This window comes from Rhynchophorus ferrugineus, unplaced genomic scaffold, assembly GCF_030347505.1.
Source record: "Rhynchophorus ferrugineus isolate W39M unplaced genomic scaffold, kcgeb_rfMv2 rfM3, whole genome shotgun sequence".
Classification (NCBI taxonomy): domain Eukaryota; kingdom Metazoa; phylum Arthropoda; class Insecta; order Coleoptera; family Curculionidae; genus Rhynchophorus; species Rhynchophorus ferrugineus.
In genome coordinates, this window is record NW_027472582.1 from 14097513 (window position 1) to 14113689 (window position 16177).

The window sequence follows — 16177 nt, forward strand, 5'->3', positions numbered from 1 at the left end:
CAATATAGTAGCTGGACTTTTGCCCCACCTGTTACGTTATACACTTATTTTCGCATTATTTGCTGTTATATTATGCTCTATTAAACAATAAATAATTATATTATCTTAACGAACTTTTGTAAAAATACAATTAACCTAAAAATTACTTCCTAACCTCAACCTTTGTACACAACGCGTAGCTGAGCTACTGTCATCTAATGGAACGAACCGAAAAAATGGCGAATACTGGGTAATACGAGAATTATTTTTCTTTTAGTATGAGTATGAGCTGTCTTCTCTTATTTGAGCATCTTTTAATAAATTATAGCCAGATGATAGAACCAGTCAGCCATTTAAATAACTTATCAACAAGAATTGCATATTTTGCAGCTGCATATTTTATTTTTTGAATAAAGTGATGTAATAAAATATTTTGGAAATACTTTTGTTTCATACTTTTTAAAGTTTACTAGGGGTATTCTAGTCTATAGATTTGAAATAATTTGTATCTTCAAATATTAACCTTTTTTATCTAAAAGCTTTAACCGCATTATTCTTAAACTAATTTCTTTAGATAGTTTACATAATGCCTCAAGTTCTACTGAACCGATTTACATATTTGGTATGAACCTTACCTATAGATTATATCGCATCAAAGTAAAAAATATCAAACATTTTTTCGCCAAATTACACTGTTCGCTAATTTACTGCTGTTCGAAAAAGCAGGATTTTTTTTATCATTCTTTTTGACATTTTCGATATTTTGACTTTCCCTAAAGACACATTCTTGAAGGGTTAAGCTCCGCATCACGGTTCTCGGCATTAAGCCAACTTGAAGATCATCCCAGAAAACATCTGGTCTTACCGAGTCTGGTTACTGATATGACTGGGACATTTCCCTGTCGGCTTTTGTACTGTTGCCTAAGGACAATCACAAATCTTAAACAATCACGAACATAAATTTACTTTTGCGCCCAATACTCTAGCAGAATTCGAATCCGTGAGTATCACAACAACAGAAGGACCGTCCTGTCGCCTTTACCACTGCGCCAAGCCAACCAAGCCGATAAACTAAATAGCACTTCTTGCTTATAAATGGTATCATTATTTACAAAAATGTTCCAAATATTCCGAATTCTTAATTTAAATGTTTACTAAATATTTTTAGATTTGATAGGCGCACTTAAATAATTGATTGTTACATCTAGTATGTACTCTTACCCCTATAATTTCGATAGATCCATGGTAAAATATAATATTCAATTATATTATTATTTAAAAAAATAAGGTTTTATAGTTTCATACAAAAAACTTTAATACTATACTGCTTTCTTTCGACATTTTTTTCGTACTAATATAAATTAATACAAAATTGAAAGTACGATTGATGAATGAAATGGCACATCATCATAAAGTTAAACACCAGTGTACTTTATTAGTATCTAGTTAATAATATACACATGGATATCAAGCTTAACGCCGTTTTTCTCTAACTTACTCTTCTTTTCTATCCAACAAAGGCAAATCTGTCAATGCAATATAAATTGATTTTTTTTGCAAACAAACGTTTTCTATTTGCCCAAAATCAATGTGAAATCATTCCATAACATCCTAATATAATATTAAAAGGACAATAAAAGGAACTATATATCTAGAAAATATTATATGTCATAAAACAAATACTCCATAAAAACATATTATTGATCAGATCTATTTTAAATCAGTTTTATGTACATATAATAGTTTCAGAAATACAAATAAAAATCATTTTTCCTTGAATAAATTACTATCCCCCGTTTTCCAATGGTACGTCGTTATAAACCACGATTTATCGACGGGTAATTGTTTAATGGACAAGTATCATTATCAAGTATTTTTCAGCAGCGTTTGTAACTGCATTTGTATTTGTGCAATTAATGTTAATTGCGTCATCGCACGTTTGGAGATAACTGACAAAACTGGTTTGTAACAAATTAATTCAACGCCAGCCTGTTACGTCCCACGTTACGTCTTCAAAATAATTGTTTGAATATTTATGCTTATCGACCAATCGCTTAAAGAAAAACTATTAATTAGTCCAATGCGTATAAAAACTGTCTGTGTTCTATTGTATGTTGTTTTGATGTCGGTAATACTGATAGTTTGAGATCATCTTATGTATAACATTGGGGGAAAATATTTTCGGTCTCGTAAAGTCGCATGTCTCTAGTAATACTTATTCAACGAAACATTATATAACATATTCTATTCAAAGTTTTTTTTCTAAATTCGTTTTAGAATCAGACAATCCCTTCTCATTTTACTCTAGTTAAAAAGAGACACAATGCTGTCTGATTAGTTCGAACACGTAAGCGAATGAGCCTGTTAAAGTCGTCCAGCTGTCAGACGTATGCAAATTTCTTGAAAGCAGCATTGATAAGAGGTTATAAGTCTAACCTATAAACTATTGTGGCTGTATAATTAACTGTAGTTTTTAGCTGTACTATAAGTGTTAAAATAAGTTATATTTGACAACAATTTTTCAATTATTTTCTTTAGTTTAGAATTTTGTTGCATGTCAAAGCAAAACTGAACTAAAACTCAGTGTTGATGCGGCAATATTGCGACGTTTTAATGTCACAAATTTAGATGACGTATGTATAAAATAACTTTGAACAGACTATATAGCATATTTGCAAGATCACAGTTCTTAGAGATACAGAGTCCTTAGTTATATCTATTCTAGAGATATATTCTAAATATAGTCTATTCAATATAACAGTGATATTACGTCACTAATGATTTATGAAACTTGGATCACAAAAAATCGATAATGGGCTACCGTTAACACAAAATAAATGTTAAAAAATAACTAAAAAACATGTTAATTAAGAATTCTTGAAACTATCTTTACAAAACTAAAAATAGTTTAAAAACGTTCATAAAAGAAACAGAATTTTATACGATATATCATCTGGTGAGTTTTTTTCTTTGAATTAACATTTTTTCAGAAAAATTGATAAAACATAGTATTCAAAGTACTCTCCGTCATGTTCTACAACTTTTTCTCATCTTTCTAGCAATATGGCGATACTCTAATGAACGATGTTGGTTTGACAGCGATCGATTTTAACAGTTCTTCATGACTTCGAAACCGTATTTGGCATACGTACAAGTAGTAATCAGAAGGTTCTAAGTCTGAGTGTAGCGAAGCGTCCCATTTAAACTGCAACAATTGTATCCTTCTCAACTCTTGTAACTTGGCCTCTATTAGTCAAGATGCGTAATAATAAGATGCGTAGAGATTTGCAGTAATAGTATCATTCGATTTTAGCAACTCGTAATAAACTACAGCAGATTTTTTGAAATCGAGCAACAAAAATAATTAATGTGCAAAAATGCAACTTTAGAAGTTCCATGATTGACGACTGTATATACAGAAAAACTCAATAATAATAAATTGAAAGCTATTCTTTTATGTAAAGGTATGTTAAAACCATGGAATTCAATAGTTATTTACCTTGATACTTCCCATTTCCCCAATAGATAGCGCTGATCAAAATACCTGCAACCTGATATTATTCACTCAATCATTAAATTATGAAGAAAATAGCATAACAAATCTTCTCAATTTTCCTCTCACGTGAATCCGCTAGAATTTCATTAATACAATAGTAAATTTCCTACTTCATTACGTGACCCAGCACTTTGTTTTGTATTAAACTTTATTATTATATTATTTTTTTATGTGTACTTGCATTAATACATCAGTATGTATTTCCCAAACTACTAAACTACTTAAGCTTAAGTTAAGAACACACGTGTAGTTTGATTCGCCTCAATCTTCTGATTTCCTACGTGTTGTTCTGTAGTTATTGCTTCCACGTTGTCGTGATTTAGCAACCTGATTTCATCTTTTAAGGCGAAATATTGGATCACTTCGTATATATATTTTGGTTTCAAGGTGCCTCCCATAGTTGGTTACCTAGCGATAAGCATTGGTAATTTATCATAGAACTTGGTTTTGGCTGCGTTGGATTACTAATTAGTTTCATTTTTTAGTGCAATCCTATATTTGCACCCCATAGGTCTAAATTGGCTTTATGATTGACTGATAAACTAATCTCTTTGATTTTAGGTCATGTCATCTTCCGAATAACTAGTACAGTTGATTGACTTTGAGTCTAATCTTCTCTGCTTTTTATATAACATCAGTTTTTCCAATTTACCCTACCATTACAATGTATGCCAAGGTATTTAGCTGACTATGCTTAAGGAATAGGACATCCGTCAAGTGATATAATTAGGTTTTCGTCATTTCGCTTCAACGCAAAATTAACATGGACAGATTTGGAGTTATTATACTGTATTTTCCAGCCCTAGACCATTGGTAGACCTTGTTGACTGCTACTTGTACTTTTTCTACAGCCTTAAGCAGAGATATATCTTTTGCTATGATAACTGTGTCATCGGCAAATGTTCCTAGTACTGTCTGTTTCTTTTGTTGTTGGGATATCAGCAGTCTATAGCATGTACAGGAGTGACACTACCCTGGAGAACTCCAGCCGAAATATGTTTAAATGTTAAGAATGCCCCTTCATACGGGAATCTAAATTTTCTTTCGAACAGGTGGAATCATACATGTCATACCTGTCGCTGAAGCAGTCGACAGTAATTCCGCGGTAGCAATTTGCTCATTCTGTAGATTCATCCGAAATTATATACCCGTATAAAAGCTGTTTTTTAAGTGACGATATTTTATCTCACAAATGACACGAACATCAAATAATTCAAGAATTTGACATAACACTTGGCTTTTTAATTAACAATCAGTTAATACTTGTACATCACAGCGTTCCGGTTTAATTTTCCTGCTTATTGTACCTATAATTTTGAATTTATAAATCAGTATGTATGTTTTTCACTCTAAGCATAAAATTAATAATATTTACGCGGATATACGATTTCGAAAATAACCAAAAGGCCAATGTTGTCGGCATCCTCTCGTCCATCCCGAATCCACGCCAGGTCGATCAAAGGAACGCCGAATCGACCTTGGTCCTGATAAGCGAAAAGGGCGAACAGGTCCCCCGTAATTCGAAACACAAAGGGACAAAAGCCCTCCACTCCAAAACGAGATTAACTGACAGCTCAAAATTTCGCTTGTTTCTTTTTTAATAATACCGTTCCCGTTTCGTGTTTGGCTCCAGGTTTTCTGGAGCGTAAAAATCACGACCAATTATTTTTATTGTTCAAACATTTTCCTTGATTTATAATGTGCGTATTTTGTTTCAGCAAATTTATGGCAAGACGGATGCGCTTGTCGCAAATCGAGACCACCGAAAATTGGAGATATACCAAGGTAAGCATTGATAGAAATCAATAAATTACTAAAATCGTCCCATTTAATATCCACCAAATAGAAGTTGTTAAATCAAATTGAAATTGTAACAAAAAAAATTCAGCTTTTTCGCTTTGACGAATGTGATTTCGCGACTATAAAACAGTACGGTATTGATATAGAGGGGATGGGGACAGATATAAAGTGTATATATAAAAGAATAAATTAATAAATGAAATAAATTTATAAACAGGCAGGACTAAAAGTACAAATAGTGTATAAACTATTTAAAAAATATTTTTAACAAAAATATATCTAACTAAAAAGTAACTCACTAAAAAGTAAAAAATAATCAAACTTAAATTTTTAACACACAAAAAACGTTTTAAAATAAAATATGTACATAATAGTCGTTATAGTAACTAAATAAAAATGAACCAAAATCTTATTTAACCTATCTACTATACGTATTTTATAATCTACTATATACACACAATTTAACTTTAAGTATTTAATAGTGTTAATACTTCCAACAGATTTTGTTGGTAAGAGATCATTTAAGGGTATTTAACTAATTACTAGTAAGTAGTAATTAGGAGTAACTTAATTTACGTAAACTTGTTTCTGACTGATTATAAATTTATCATAACAAGCAAAACGCCAAAACTACGTTTTACGGTTTGTATCTACTGTAGTATTTTTGAGGAATTTTTCAGAGATTTGACAACTAGACGAATTTTATAGGTTGATTCCGTTACAAACAACATTGTCTCTTCAATCAGAGCATCTCTTTTAAAATAAATGAGAAGGAAGGATACTATTTGATTTTAAAAAGAATTTACAATCTTCTATAGGCTATACATTCGACATCACGACAACGTAAGTTCATTGTTATTTTAAATAGTCTATATAAAATTAGTTTTATTGGTTTACTCAGTCGAAAGTTATTGCTATATATATATATATATATATATATATATATATATATATAAGTGTTGTGGCTTTCATTGTATAGCTCAAACCTCCTTATCTATTTAAAATTTAGTATAGCATCTTTTATACTTGAATCCATTCACATACCACCAATATAACAAATACATTTTCTAAGAAAACACATTACAATATGAAATGTAGCAGCAATTATTTGCAGTGATAATATATATTTGTAGAATCAAATACATATTGTTATGTTAATAAAATTTTCTGAATTTTATAATTTGCTGTATTTTCATTTAAAGACTGCAGCTTAAAACCTCATTTGTCATTTCTAATTTCATGTCAATTTACACTGTCTAAAATTTAGAGTATTTTCACAAATTACATATACAAATTATTCATCAAAGCTAAGATGAATGAATAATAAATTCCTGAAAAATAAGTCAGAATAGCAAAATGGCATCATTTCAAAACTGCAAGAGATTTAACATGAAAAAAACAATGTAGTATGATTGTTCTAAACAGTTGATATGATGAAATGACAAATAGTCTCGAGAATACATGATTTTATCAATGTTTCAAAATAATCTCAATATTTGATTTATCTACCACCAAGTGTATACATAACCACTCGTTAGTCAATTATCAAAACTGCTTCATTTTCCACATACAGTTTTAATATCACAGTTAAATGTCAGAATAATTTATTGTAAAAATTGTAGTGTGAATTTTGTATGGAATGCACGATACATACAGTCAAGGAAGACAACAGAGAAATGTAGCTTCATGAACTTATTCAAACAAAATTCAGTTTAAAGAATCTGGAAATGAGAACATATCATAAATATATGTTCAAAACAAAATGTTTGATATTAATCCATTTGCATCAGACCATCATTCTCTAAAGAATATTGACTTCATATGGGAGATGTAGTTGAAATTACAGCAATACAACTATTTTTTGAAAAATAACCATTTTATCATTTTCATAATTCATAAGTATACATATGACAGGTTAAGTTTGTTATATACAATATATATTGTGGGTTCAAATACCAAAGTGTCATAAATAATACAAAAATAATTACTGCCGACCTGGTTAGCGCAGTGGTCACAGCGATAAGACGGTCCTCCTGCTGTTGCGATAGTCGCGGGTTCGAATCCTAATGAGGCATGCATGTACTTTATGTTTGTAATTGTTGATAATTGTGATTGTTCAAAAGGCAACAGTTGCAAGATTCGACAAGGAACTGTAGTTCGGATCCCACGTAGGTCCAGTCCAGATAAATCCTAGTTGGAAAACGGGAGACTCCATAATATCTAAAAGAATATTAAAAAATGTTATTAATTATGTAATATTAAAAAAGAATATGAACTTCCTAAGGGACTCACTAAACATTCCTTTATTTAGCCGCGCAAAACTTCCAATGATCTCTGAGTATAAGATTTTCTTAAGATAGGAGATAATAATTTCCTTTGCCGGCTTGGTTGGCGCAGTGGCAAAGGCGAGCGGACCGTCCGCCTACTGTTGCGATAGTCGCGGGTTCGAATCCTGCTGAGGCATGGTCATAAATTTATATTAGTGACTGTTTAATATTTGTGATTGTCCTAGACAATAGTGTAAAACACAACAAGGAAATTGATCCCAGTCACGACAGTAACCAGGCTGTGTAAGGCCGGATGTCTTCTGGGATGGATGATTTCTAAGTTGGTCACTCGCTAGTCGGTAAGCTTAATGCCGAGGACTGTGGCTCGGAACACACGTTAAACTGTAGGTCCAGATAAACCCCTAGTTGGTAAAAAGGAAACTTTAAAATATATATAAAAAATATTTTTAAAAAATAAATAAGAAAACCTTTATCATTTTATACCTCATACACTCGCATCTTCTAACAAGATATAACAAAGATATGTAAGTAAACATATGCTCCTCTTTTTTTCCCTAATTTAATTTTAATCAAACTAAACCATTTAAAGTTAGTTTTAACGTAAAAAAACGACTTCACAAGCTTGTTCATCGAAAAGTCCCATAAAATTAGTAACGCCATCTATTACACGTCCTTTATAATTAATCACGCGTAACATAACCTATTTTATTTCAAATAAATTTATAACCAATTAGTGCTCACAAATTTGGAGCATACCCTGCCCCTAATTCGGATAAATCAACTAAACATAACAGAATTATTCCCTCCAAATCTATAATCTAATAAAATTAATGAGCTATCCGTGCAGATATAAGGCGGCGTCCTCTCGTCCATCCGAAATCCACGCTAGGCCGATCAAAGGAGGCGAATTGACCTTGGTCCAGATAAGTGGAAAGGGCGAACAGATCCCCCTATAATTTGAAATACAAAGGGACAAAAGCCCTCTGCTTCTAAATGAGATTAACTGACAACCCAACTTTTCTCTTATTTTTTTATTAATGCCGTTGCCGATGCCGCCTTTTTATCGACATAAAAATCAGGTGGAAGTTTGCTTTTATGGTATGCCGACATATTTTACAGCGACAAAAGTAAATGCCCTCTTTTAGTAAATGCCAGGTAAATGGAGATAAAGAATAAATAGTAAATAACTGTTTTAAATCATTGTTAAATAGAGTCAGTTTTGTTAGTATAATTGTGGATCATTTTCCTAATTAGTTACAAAAGTTTCAAAAGGTAATAATAGAAGATATCCGTTTATAGTTTTACAAATTGGGAAGTAATATATAACTTAACTTCCCTTGGATCTCCAAAATATTGATGCTAATAATACCACTGTAATGGTGACTACAGAGTTGAACGAAGCGAACGTTCAGGGTCTGCGCGAAGATTCGGCGAAAATCTCTTCGTTCGCGTTGATCGAAATTAATTCGTCAGGCGTTCGGTTCTTGTCGGAAAGTTTCGGTTTCCAAAATCATTTGACGGTTTTCATCGTTTGGTTCGGAACCCTGTATAATTTTGTTTATAACCATACTTATCACAATGGCGTGTCAAAATAAAATGTTTTGTGAATCATTTTTCGACGATACGTGTAGTGTTCTTTTCCTAAAAAGCAATGTTTATAACTAAAATAATATCTACCGTCTAATAGTTTTTAAAAGAGTATCAAATTATTGTAACTATGGCCGGTAACATAATAAACAAAGTTATGATAAGAAAGAAAATACGAACAATATTGAAATTCAACTCGTGTGAAGTTTATGATAAGAATATAACATAAAATTCTTATGTTTATACGGCTTTTACAATTATCTAACGATTAGAAAATGATCCAATATCACCAGAAGATATATTCAGTCCCAAGAGAAAAAAAATATGTATATGTGTAAATTTCACTCTGAAATAGACATAATAAAAACTTAAATTAAGAAATTACCTTTATTTAGTGGCATAAAAATGTATACAATGGAGTCATCAGGCAATTATATAAACAGGTATGAATTTGTATTTACTGCATGTTGTATTTTGTATATATTTTATTATTCTTTTGAAGATGATATTAGAACTGACATGTGCAAAATGATTTGGGTAGAAGAGCCACGGTCCTTATAAATGGATATTATGCTAGTATCTTTTCAAATTATAAAGTAAAAAATAAACTTGCTAACAAGCACATTTGAGACATATCTTGAAAAAAAATGAAGGAATAACACCTTGAAACTGATATATCCACTGTCTAAAAAATAACATAGGTAAATGACTATTTTCTCTAAAACTACTGTGTTTAATGAGTTTTACTTTATATTCTATGTTGAGGATATAGTTCTTTTTGGAAAGAAGCTAAGAAGTGATTTTCGAGTATAGTGCGTTTAATGGGTTGTTATTTTTACATGTTGATATGTTCGTCACATTTTAAAATGTTTGCATTTTTCTATGAATTAAACAAAAATTCGTTGGCAAACTTAATATTTTCATGTTGTTAATAATTCTTTTATATAAGATTACTAGCTGACCCGACAGACTTCGTCCTGTCAAAAAGATTTGTAATGTGGCAGTTTTTGTGCCTACGTATTTTAAAAAATTCTCCTGAACAGAACCATCACCCTGGTGATAGGGCGCTGTGAATAAACAATAATTAAATAAAACATATATAAGGATTTAAAAGTAAGTAATCGCTTTATTGTTAATCATGTGAATCATAATTATTATTATTATTATCATTGTAGTGCTTTGTGGTATACGATGTTTTTTGTTTGATTACCTGGCGCATAGATAAACAAATCTGATGGTTTTCCAACACGGGAACAGGCAACATACAATTGACCATATGAGAAACATGGGTTTTCTAGATTAATACCACAAACACTTAATGATTGCCCCTGGGACTTGTTTATAGTCATAGCAAAAGCAAGCCGCACTGGAAACTGTAGTCGTTTAAACTCAAATGGCACATCAGTCGGAATCATTGGGATGCGCGGTATGAGAACATCTTCTCCTTTATACTTTCCTTTGAGTATAGTTGCTTCTATCACATTAGTAATTTTTTTATCGCTAACCGTGTACCGTTGCAAAGACGCGGTTGGTTGATATTTCGCAACATTATAACCACCGATCCAACCTTTAATTGAAGATTGTGAGGCAGTTTTAAACAATATAATCAATTGATTGTGTTGATGAAATAAAGTTTGTAATTGTTCTACAATAGACCTCTTTACTAAATTGTTATGTGCACAACGCAGATCAATTTCTTGTGATGAATTGCCCATAAAATAAATTTGCTGGAATTTGTTGTCGCTATCTGACACTGGTAACAGCGAACCTGCTCTGTGATATATTTGCCCTTGTATCTGTAAGTAAAAAAAAATATTATGGTGTGGTATAAATTAATGGATTGTCAGTGATCAAACTTAAATAATATTTGATCTTAAAAAGTATATATTTAGTTTTAACTAATATCTATCAAATATAAAATATAATAAAAGTGTCACTGAAACTGAATCACCATATAATATGATGACTAAGTGATATATTTCGTAATGATTAAGAAATTGAAGATTAGTAACACATCTTAACTTTGGTGACAGAAAATTTTGTTCGCTAAAATAATTATGAGTAACTGCTATAATACATACCTTGAATGAAGCCCCAAATGAAGTCATTTGAAAGCAATTGTTATATTGTTGGATATGTGTCAAAAAGTGTATAGAATCTGTTCCTATTCCTGAAACCAATGAGTACAATGGTTCTGGTGGTGGATCCAATCAATTTCACTTTACCATTTGCGCAACACAATCCATTGGCTTCGTTTTTGTATTTTAATGCCTTACAGTGTGAGCAAACCAAGTTCATAGAACCAATAACAACACATTGGTAGTTACTGTAGTCAATTGACACATCGTAACTGAAAGCAGCTCGATTCAAACTTGCGCGATTATTAGTTGAATGTCGCGCTCGCGCTTCACGCGTTTGTGATATCCGAATTCTTTCACGTTCATTTCCGTCGTCACGTTCTTGTGCAGTACGATTAGATCGGTAATTAGCTTGGTTTATAGCATTTCTGGTTCTTCTACCTAAATTGCTTCGTCTTATAGGAGGCATATCAAATATAAATTATTTTTTCACTAATCACGAACTAAACAAACACTAACTAACTAATCACTCTGCACAAAACACGATATACGATTTTGTTTCGTGTATCAGTTGACAATTCATCTGTCATTTGTCAAAAGTCATTTGTAACAGACAACTTTTTTTTTTTAAATTTGATATGACTTGAACTCAAATCCTTTTAAGCCGTACGAATTGTTTTATTTATTTAAAATTTGGATATTAAAAATAATAAAACACTGTTGGTAACGCGATTTTTGTTTGACTGATGTAATGACGTGGAAACTGATGCATTTTATCTCGCGTGCCGAAACTAATACAAAAGAAACGCGAGTTTCGGAACGCGACATTAAACTCCTCCAACTATGTATTCTGTGCTCCAACGCACACACGCACATTGTTTTGATAGATATGATCTTTGACGTTAGGAACACACCTACATTGCTTAGACAACAGTGAGTGCTTGTAATTTAATATGAACTTTATACCATAGCAATAAAGCTCAAATTGACTACGTTTTAGTTACAAATCATTTGTATGGGAAAAAGAAAAGGGCTATTTTTAGGGTTTTTCCAGCAATAATTCTAATTTTTCTCGCCGTAAAAACCATCCTTGAACTTCAACGAACATTTTAAAAAAAGATTTGGCCAAATTGGTCCAGGCGTTGTTGAGTTATGCGCTTACCAACACATTTTGCGATTCATTTTTATATATAAGATATGTATTATTATTAACCATTAATATATATAAAATACATATTTATCATCCAAAGACATCTTTATAGTAATAATTAAATTACAAGGAAAAACAAGGTTAATTTTTCGAAACCAAAACAAGCTTATTGGTCAGATGCGCGGCTCCTCCTTCTGTTCGTCGCCAAGCGCTGAAATTGTGGCGAACACTGGAATACTCAGGTCTGTACCCACATAAAAATCTTTAAGGAGACTAATTGAATAAAACAAAAGGTATTGTAAATATATTGTCAATGTTCTCTGGTACTAAAGAAAACCAAAATTGTCTATTTCTCAACTGACATGTTTTGTATGTTTACGAAATTACTTTTTTGCCAACATAAAACTGTACGAACTGTGATAATAAAATTATAAAAATATTTTTTCAAGAAGTAAACCATCAGAGAGAAATTCTAATTGCTTTGAACCTTTTAATCTATTATATTTATTACGTTGAGTTCAGATAGGACTACATTCAAATAAATATGTTTACCATCCTAACAATATATATTGTCTATCTCAACAATAAGAATATGAATAGAGAGAATAAATAAAGCGTTTTGGTACAAAACATTTCAATAATCTCTGCTCCTCGACCGTGTCCTCATTTCAAGCGTAAGCTCCATTATTTTATGAACTATAGAAAGATTTTAGAGAAATTACTAGGTTTTAAGAAGATTAAATTTCGAATTATTTCTTTCGGAGCGAACTGGCTGCTTAGTACTGCAGGAAAGTCAATAGTAAGGAATCTCATTTCCCATTTTGAGAGATTTAATAGTTCCTTTACTTGCACTTTTTAATTTATATTTTGTAAAATGGAAGTAGTATTATACTATATAATATTTATGAAGAATTATATTATAAAATATTGTTCAATAAAGCTGGCAATATAGATGACGCCTTCTGCTAACCGTCTTGTCAATCTCATGTCAGTACATGTCAATTTCATGACAATATGGCGTTTAGTTTAAATCTTGAACAAACGTACCTCGAATTGTTTTGCTGTCCACCGCATAGACCTGAAGATTTTCCTAAATTAGAATTCTTCTTTTTTATGTTAATTATTAAATTATACTTAAATATATATCAACTACCGATATTTGTTGAAAAATTTGATTTTTATAGATCGTGATTTTTAACTTTTTTTATTGAACTGTAAGAATTGCAATTCCCGATATTCTATGCTTTCGGTAAAAGAATCCTCTTATAATTACTTTTAATTGAATGCAAGCGGCAAAGGGATTAAATTATACCGTTGAAAAGGAACTTTTCTTTCTCTAATTTTATTTAATTTATATCAGATAATTAAAGAACTTCTTTCGATAGATCTGAACGCATTAGAAATTACCTTAATCTGGTTTAATTTCCTTAGATCCAAGAATCTTTCAAGGATTAACTTTTAATAATTTCTAATTATTGAAAAATAATAATATGATTTTTTTTCTGTTATATTTAAAGCTTTGTTACAATTTGTTAACGCAGAGTATAAGAGTTTGGATACCCCATGTTATAATCTTCCAATACTTTCTTCACAGTTTTTGATTTTTCTATATTTAAAATGTCAATTCTCTTGTTGATATTGTTTAGCAATTGTTAGACGTGTTGTTAAAATGAAATTTCTAACAGTAAACTGTTAGATTACATTCAAATTCACTAAAAATTATTTATAGATTATAATAGTATTCCGACTTCAAATCAACTGTATTTACCACCAAAATTCTAAACACTGAAAATTCCATCTACTAAAAGTCTTGTATGATTAAGTATTAATTCTAATATACTTCCAAGGTAATATAAACAACTTTTTGAGTTTAAAGGTTAAAATAGCCCTCCAATGCAATGATAATAACTTTGTTAAAAAAATATACAGCTGATGCTTTACACAAATTTTTATGCAGTAGTATAATGTATTTTTAATATAAGAAACAAAAATAATATATTATAGATAGTATCTAAAAAACTAATATAAAAATAGAACAAAATTTTATTTTAGGGAAATGCCATGGCTAGCTGTTCTATACTATTGTATGGGTATAAGTTTTTTTTGACGAACGATCCTAAATGTCAATTTCTCCTTGAACTATATACCATAAAAAATTATTTTATATTAACCAAATTTCAATCAAAACATTTCATTCCCTTTCGAAGGAAATTCGTTATTCCAAAAACTGTTTCATTTAAATTGTTTACCAATTCCAAACTCATAACACAACACGCAAATACACAATTAACTGTATATCGTGGAAAATATGTGTATTTTGTGTATTTCCATGGTAAGTTTGAAAGCAATTCGAATCCAAAAAAATATATTTCAACAAAACAAAATGATTAAAAAAAAACTCAATCTATTTTTCAAGAGCCACTTAAATTATTATTGTAACCATTGTTATTGATTTGAAAAATGATCAAAAAAGATGAATGATCGATTATAGAACAAAAAGTTTCAATGTCTACCTTATTTAGCAGATTTCAATCCTTCTAACTACCGACTCTTTTTATATCTCAAAAGAAATTCTTTAAAACGATTTTCATCAAACAAACTTACGCTGAAACATTCGTTCATTCAACAAACTGGCTCATATTATTCTATTTATATATATCCTCGTTAGTATGCAGTTATTGAAGCCCCAATGTCTCAGTTCTTTATTACATCAAAAGAATGTTAAAAAAGTCCCGATCAATAACACAGAAACACAAAATTATGGGGTTATTTCTTGAGATATAGAGCAAGAATACATTTTGCATTATAATGTTATGCTATAAAAAGATTCTAAAAAAGTAAAAATTTAAACTCATATTTGCAGTGATTTTTTTTTAAATATTGGCAATGAATTATCATTTTTTCACATTGTCAAATTTCTAATAAATATTTATATTACAAATATTAAGCACTATAACATTTCTGATTAATATTTACTTAGTATTTTCCTAATCAACTAACGTCATTTGTAAACCAAAATAAACAAATGAAATGTTCCTACCAAAATCCAGTAGACCATTGACAAAAATAAACATCGTCAGTGACGTGATAGCAGAAAAAAATCCCTGTTCGATAACCTATAGCACACATCGGAGGTTTGGCCGTCAGTTTCCCACACTGTGTCAAAGTCAGAAGATATGTAACTGACGTAGAGCAAACGTAATTCGGTATAAACTGTATATTTTGCTAATAAATAACAAGAAATAATAACATACACAATGGTGTATAACTTAAGGAATACAAGTGTCACTTGCATGAACATAAACATAAACAATAGAGTGATCTGAGACAAAAATACAAGAAAAATAACCAATGCAATTAAAATAACCCCATTCTTGTATTGAATAACAAACAATGAAAATATTTAAACAGTCTGCAATCATGCAGATAACACATGAGTTCAAAATAAAGAAAATATGCTGGTATATTAAAAACTTATAAAAACATAAAAAATTAAACGGTTTTACGCTGCTATACACTCCTTATAACTTTTCTTGTATCTCTTTGAATGGAGACAAATACGAAACAATTTTAAACCAATTTAAAACCATGATAGGAAGGTAGATTTCAATTCCAACTAAGATATTTTAAAATAAAATATGTACATAATAATCTTTATAATAACTAAATAAAAATCCGACTTGGTTGGCGCAGTCGTAAAGGCGACAGGACGGTCCTCCTACTGTTGCGATAGTTGCGG

At 30.7% G+C, this 16177-nt stretch overlaps 1 protein-coding gene across 7 annotated transcripts in view; it reads left to right on the forward strand.

Moving 5' to 3' along the window:
• The window catches only part of LOC143194296 (calcium/calmodulin-dependent protein kinase kinase 1), a 266228-nt gene that overhangs the window by 225661 nt on the left and 24390 nt on the right, over nt 1-16177 (forward strand). For 6 of the 7 annotated variants that reach the window (XM_076400979.1, XM_076400977.1, XM_076400980.1 and 3 more), the window contains one exon: nt 5254-5320. The exons of the other annotated variant lie outside the window; for it this stretch is intronic. In XM_076400979.1, the coding sequence (XP_076257094.1) occupies nt 5254-5320 (67 nt within the window). The remainder of the gene's footprint in view (nt 1-5253; nt 5321-16177) is intronic. 7 annotated transcript variants of the gene reach the window in all.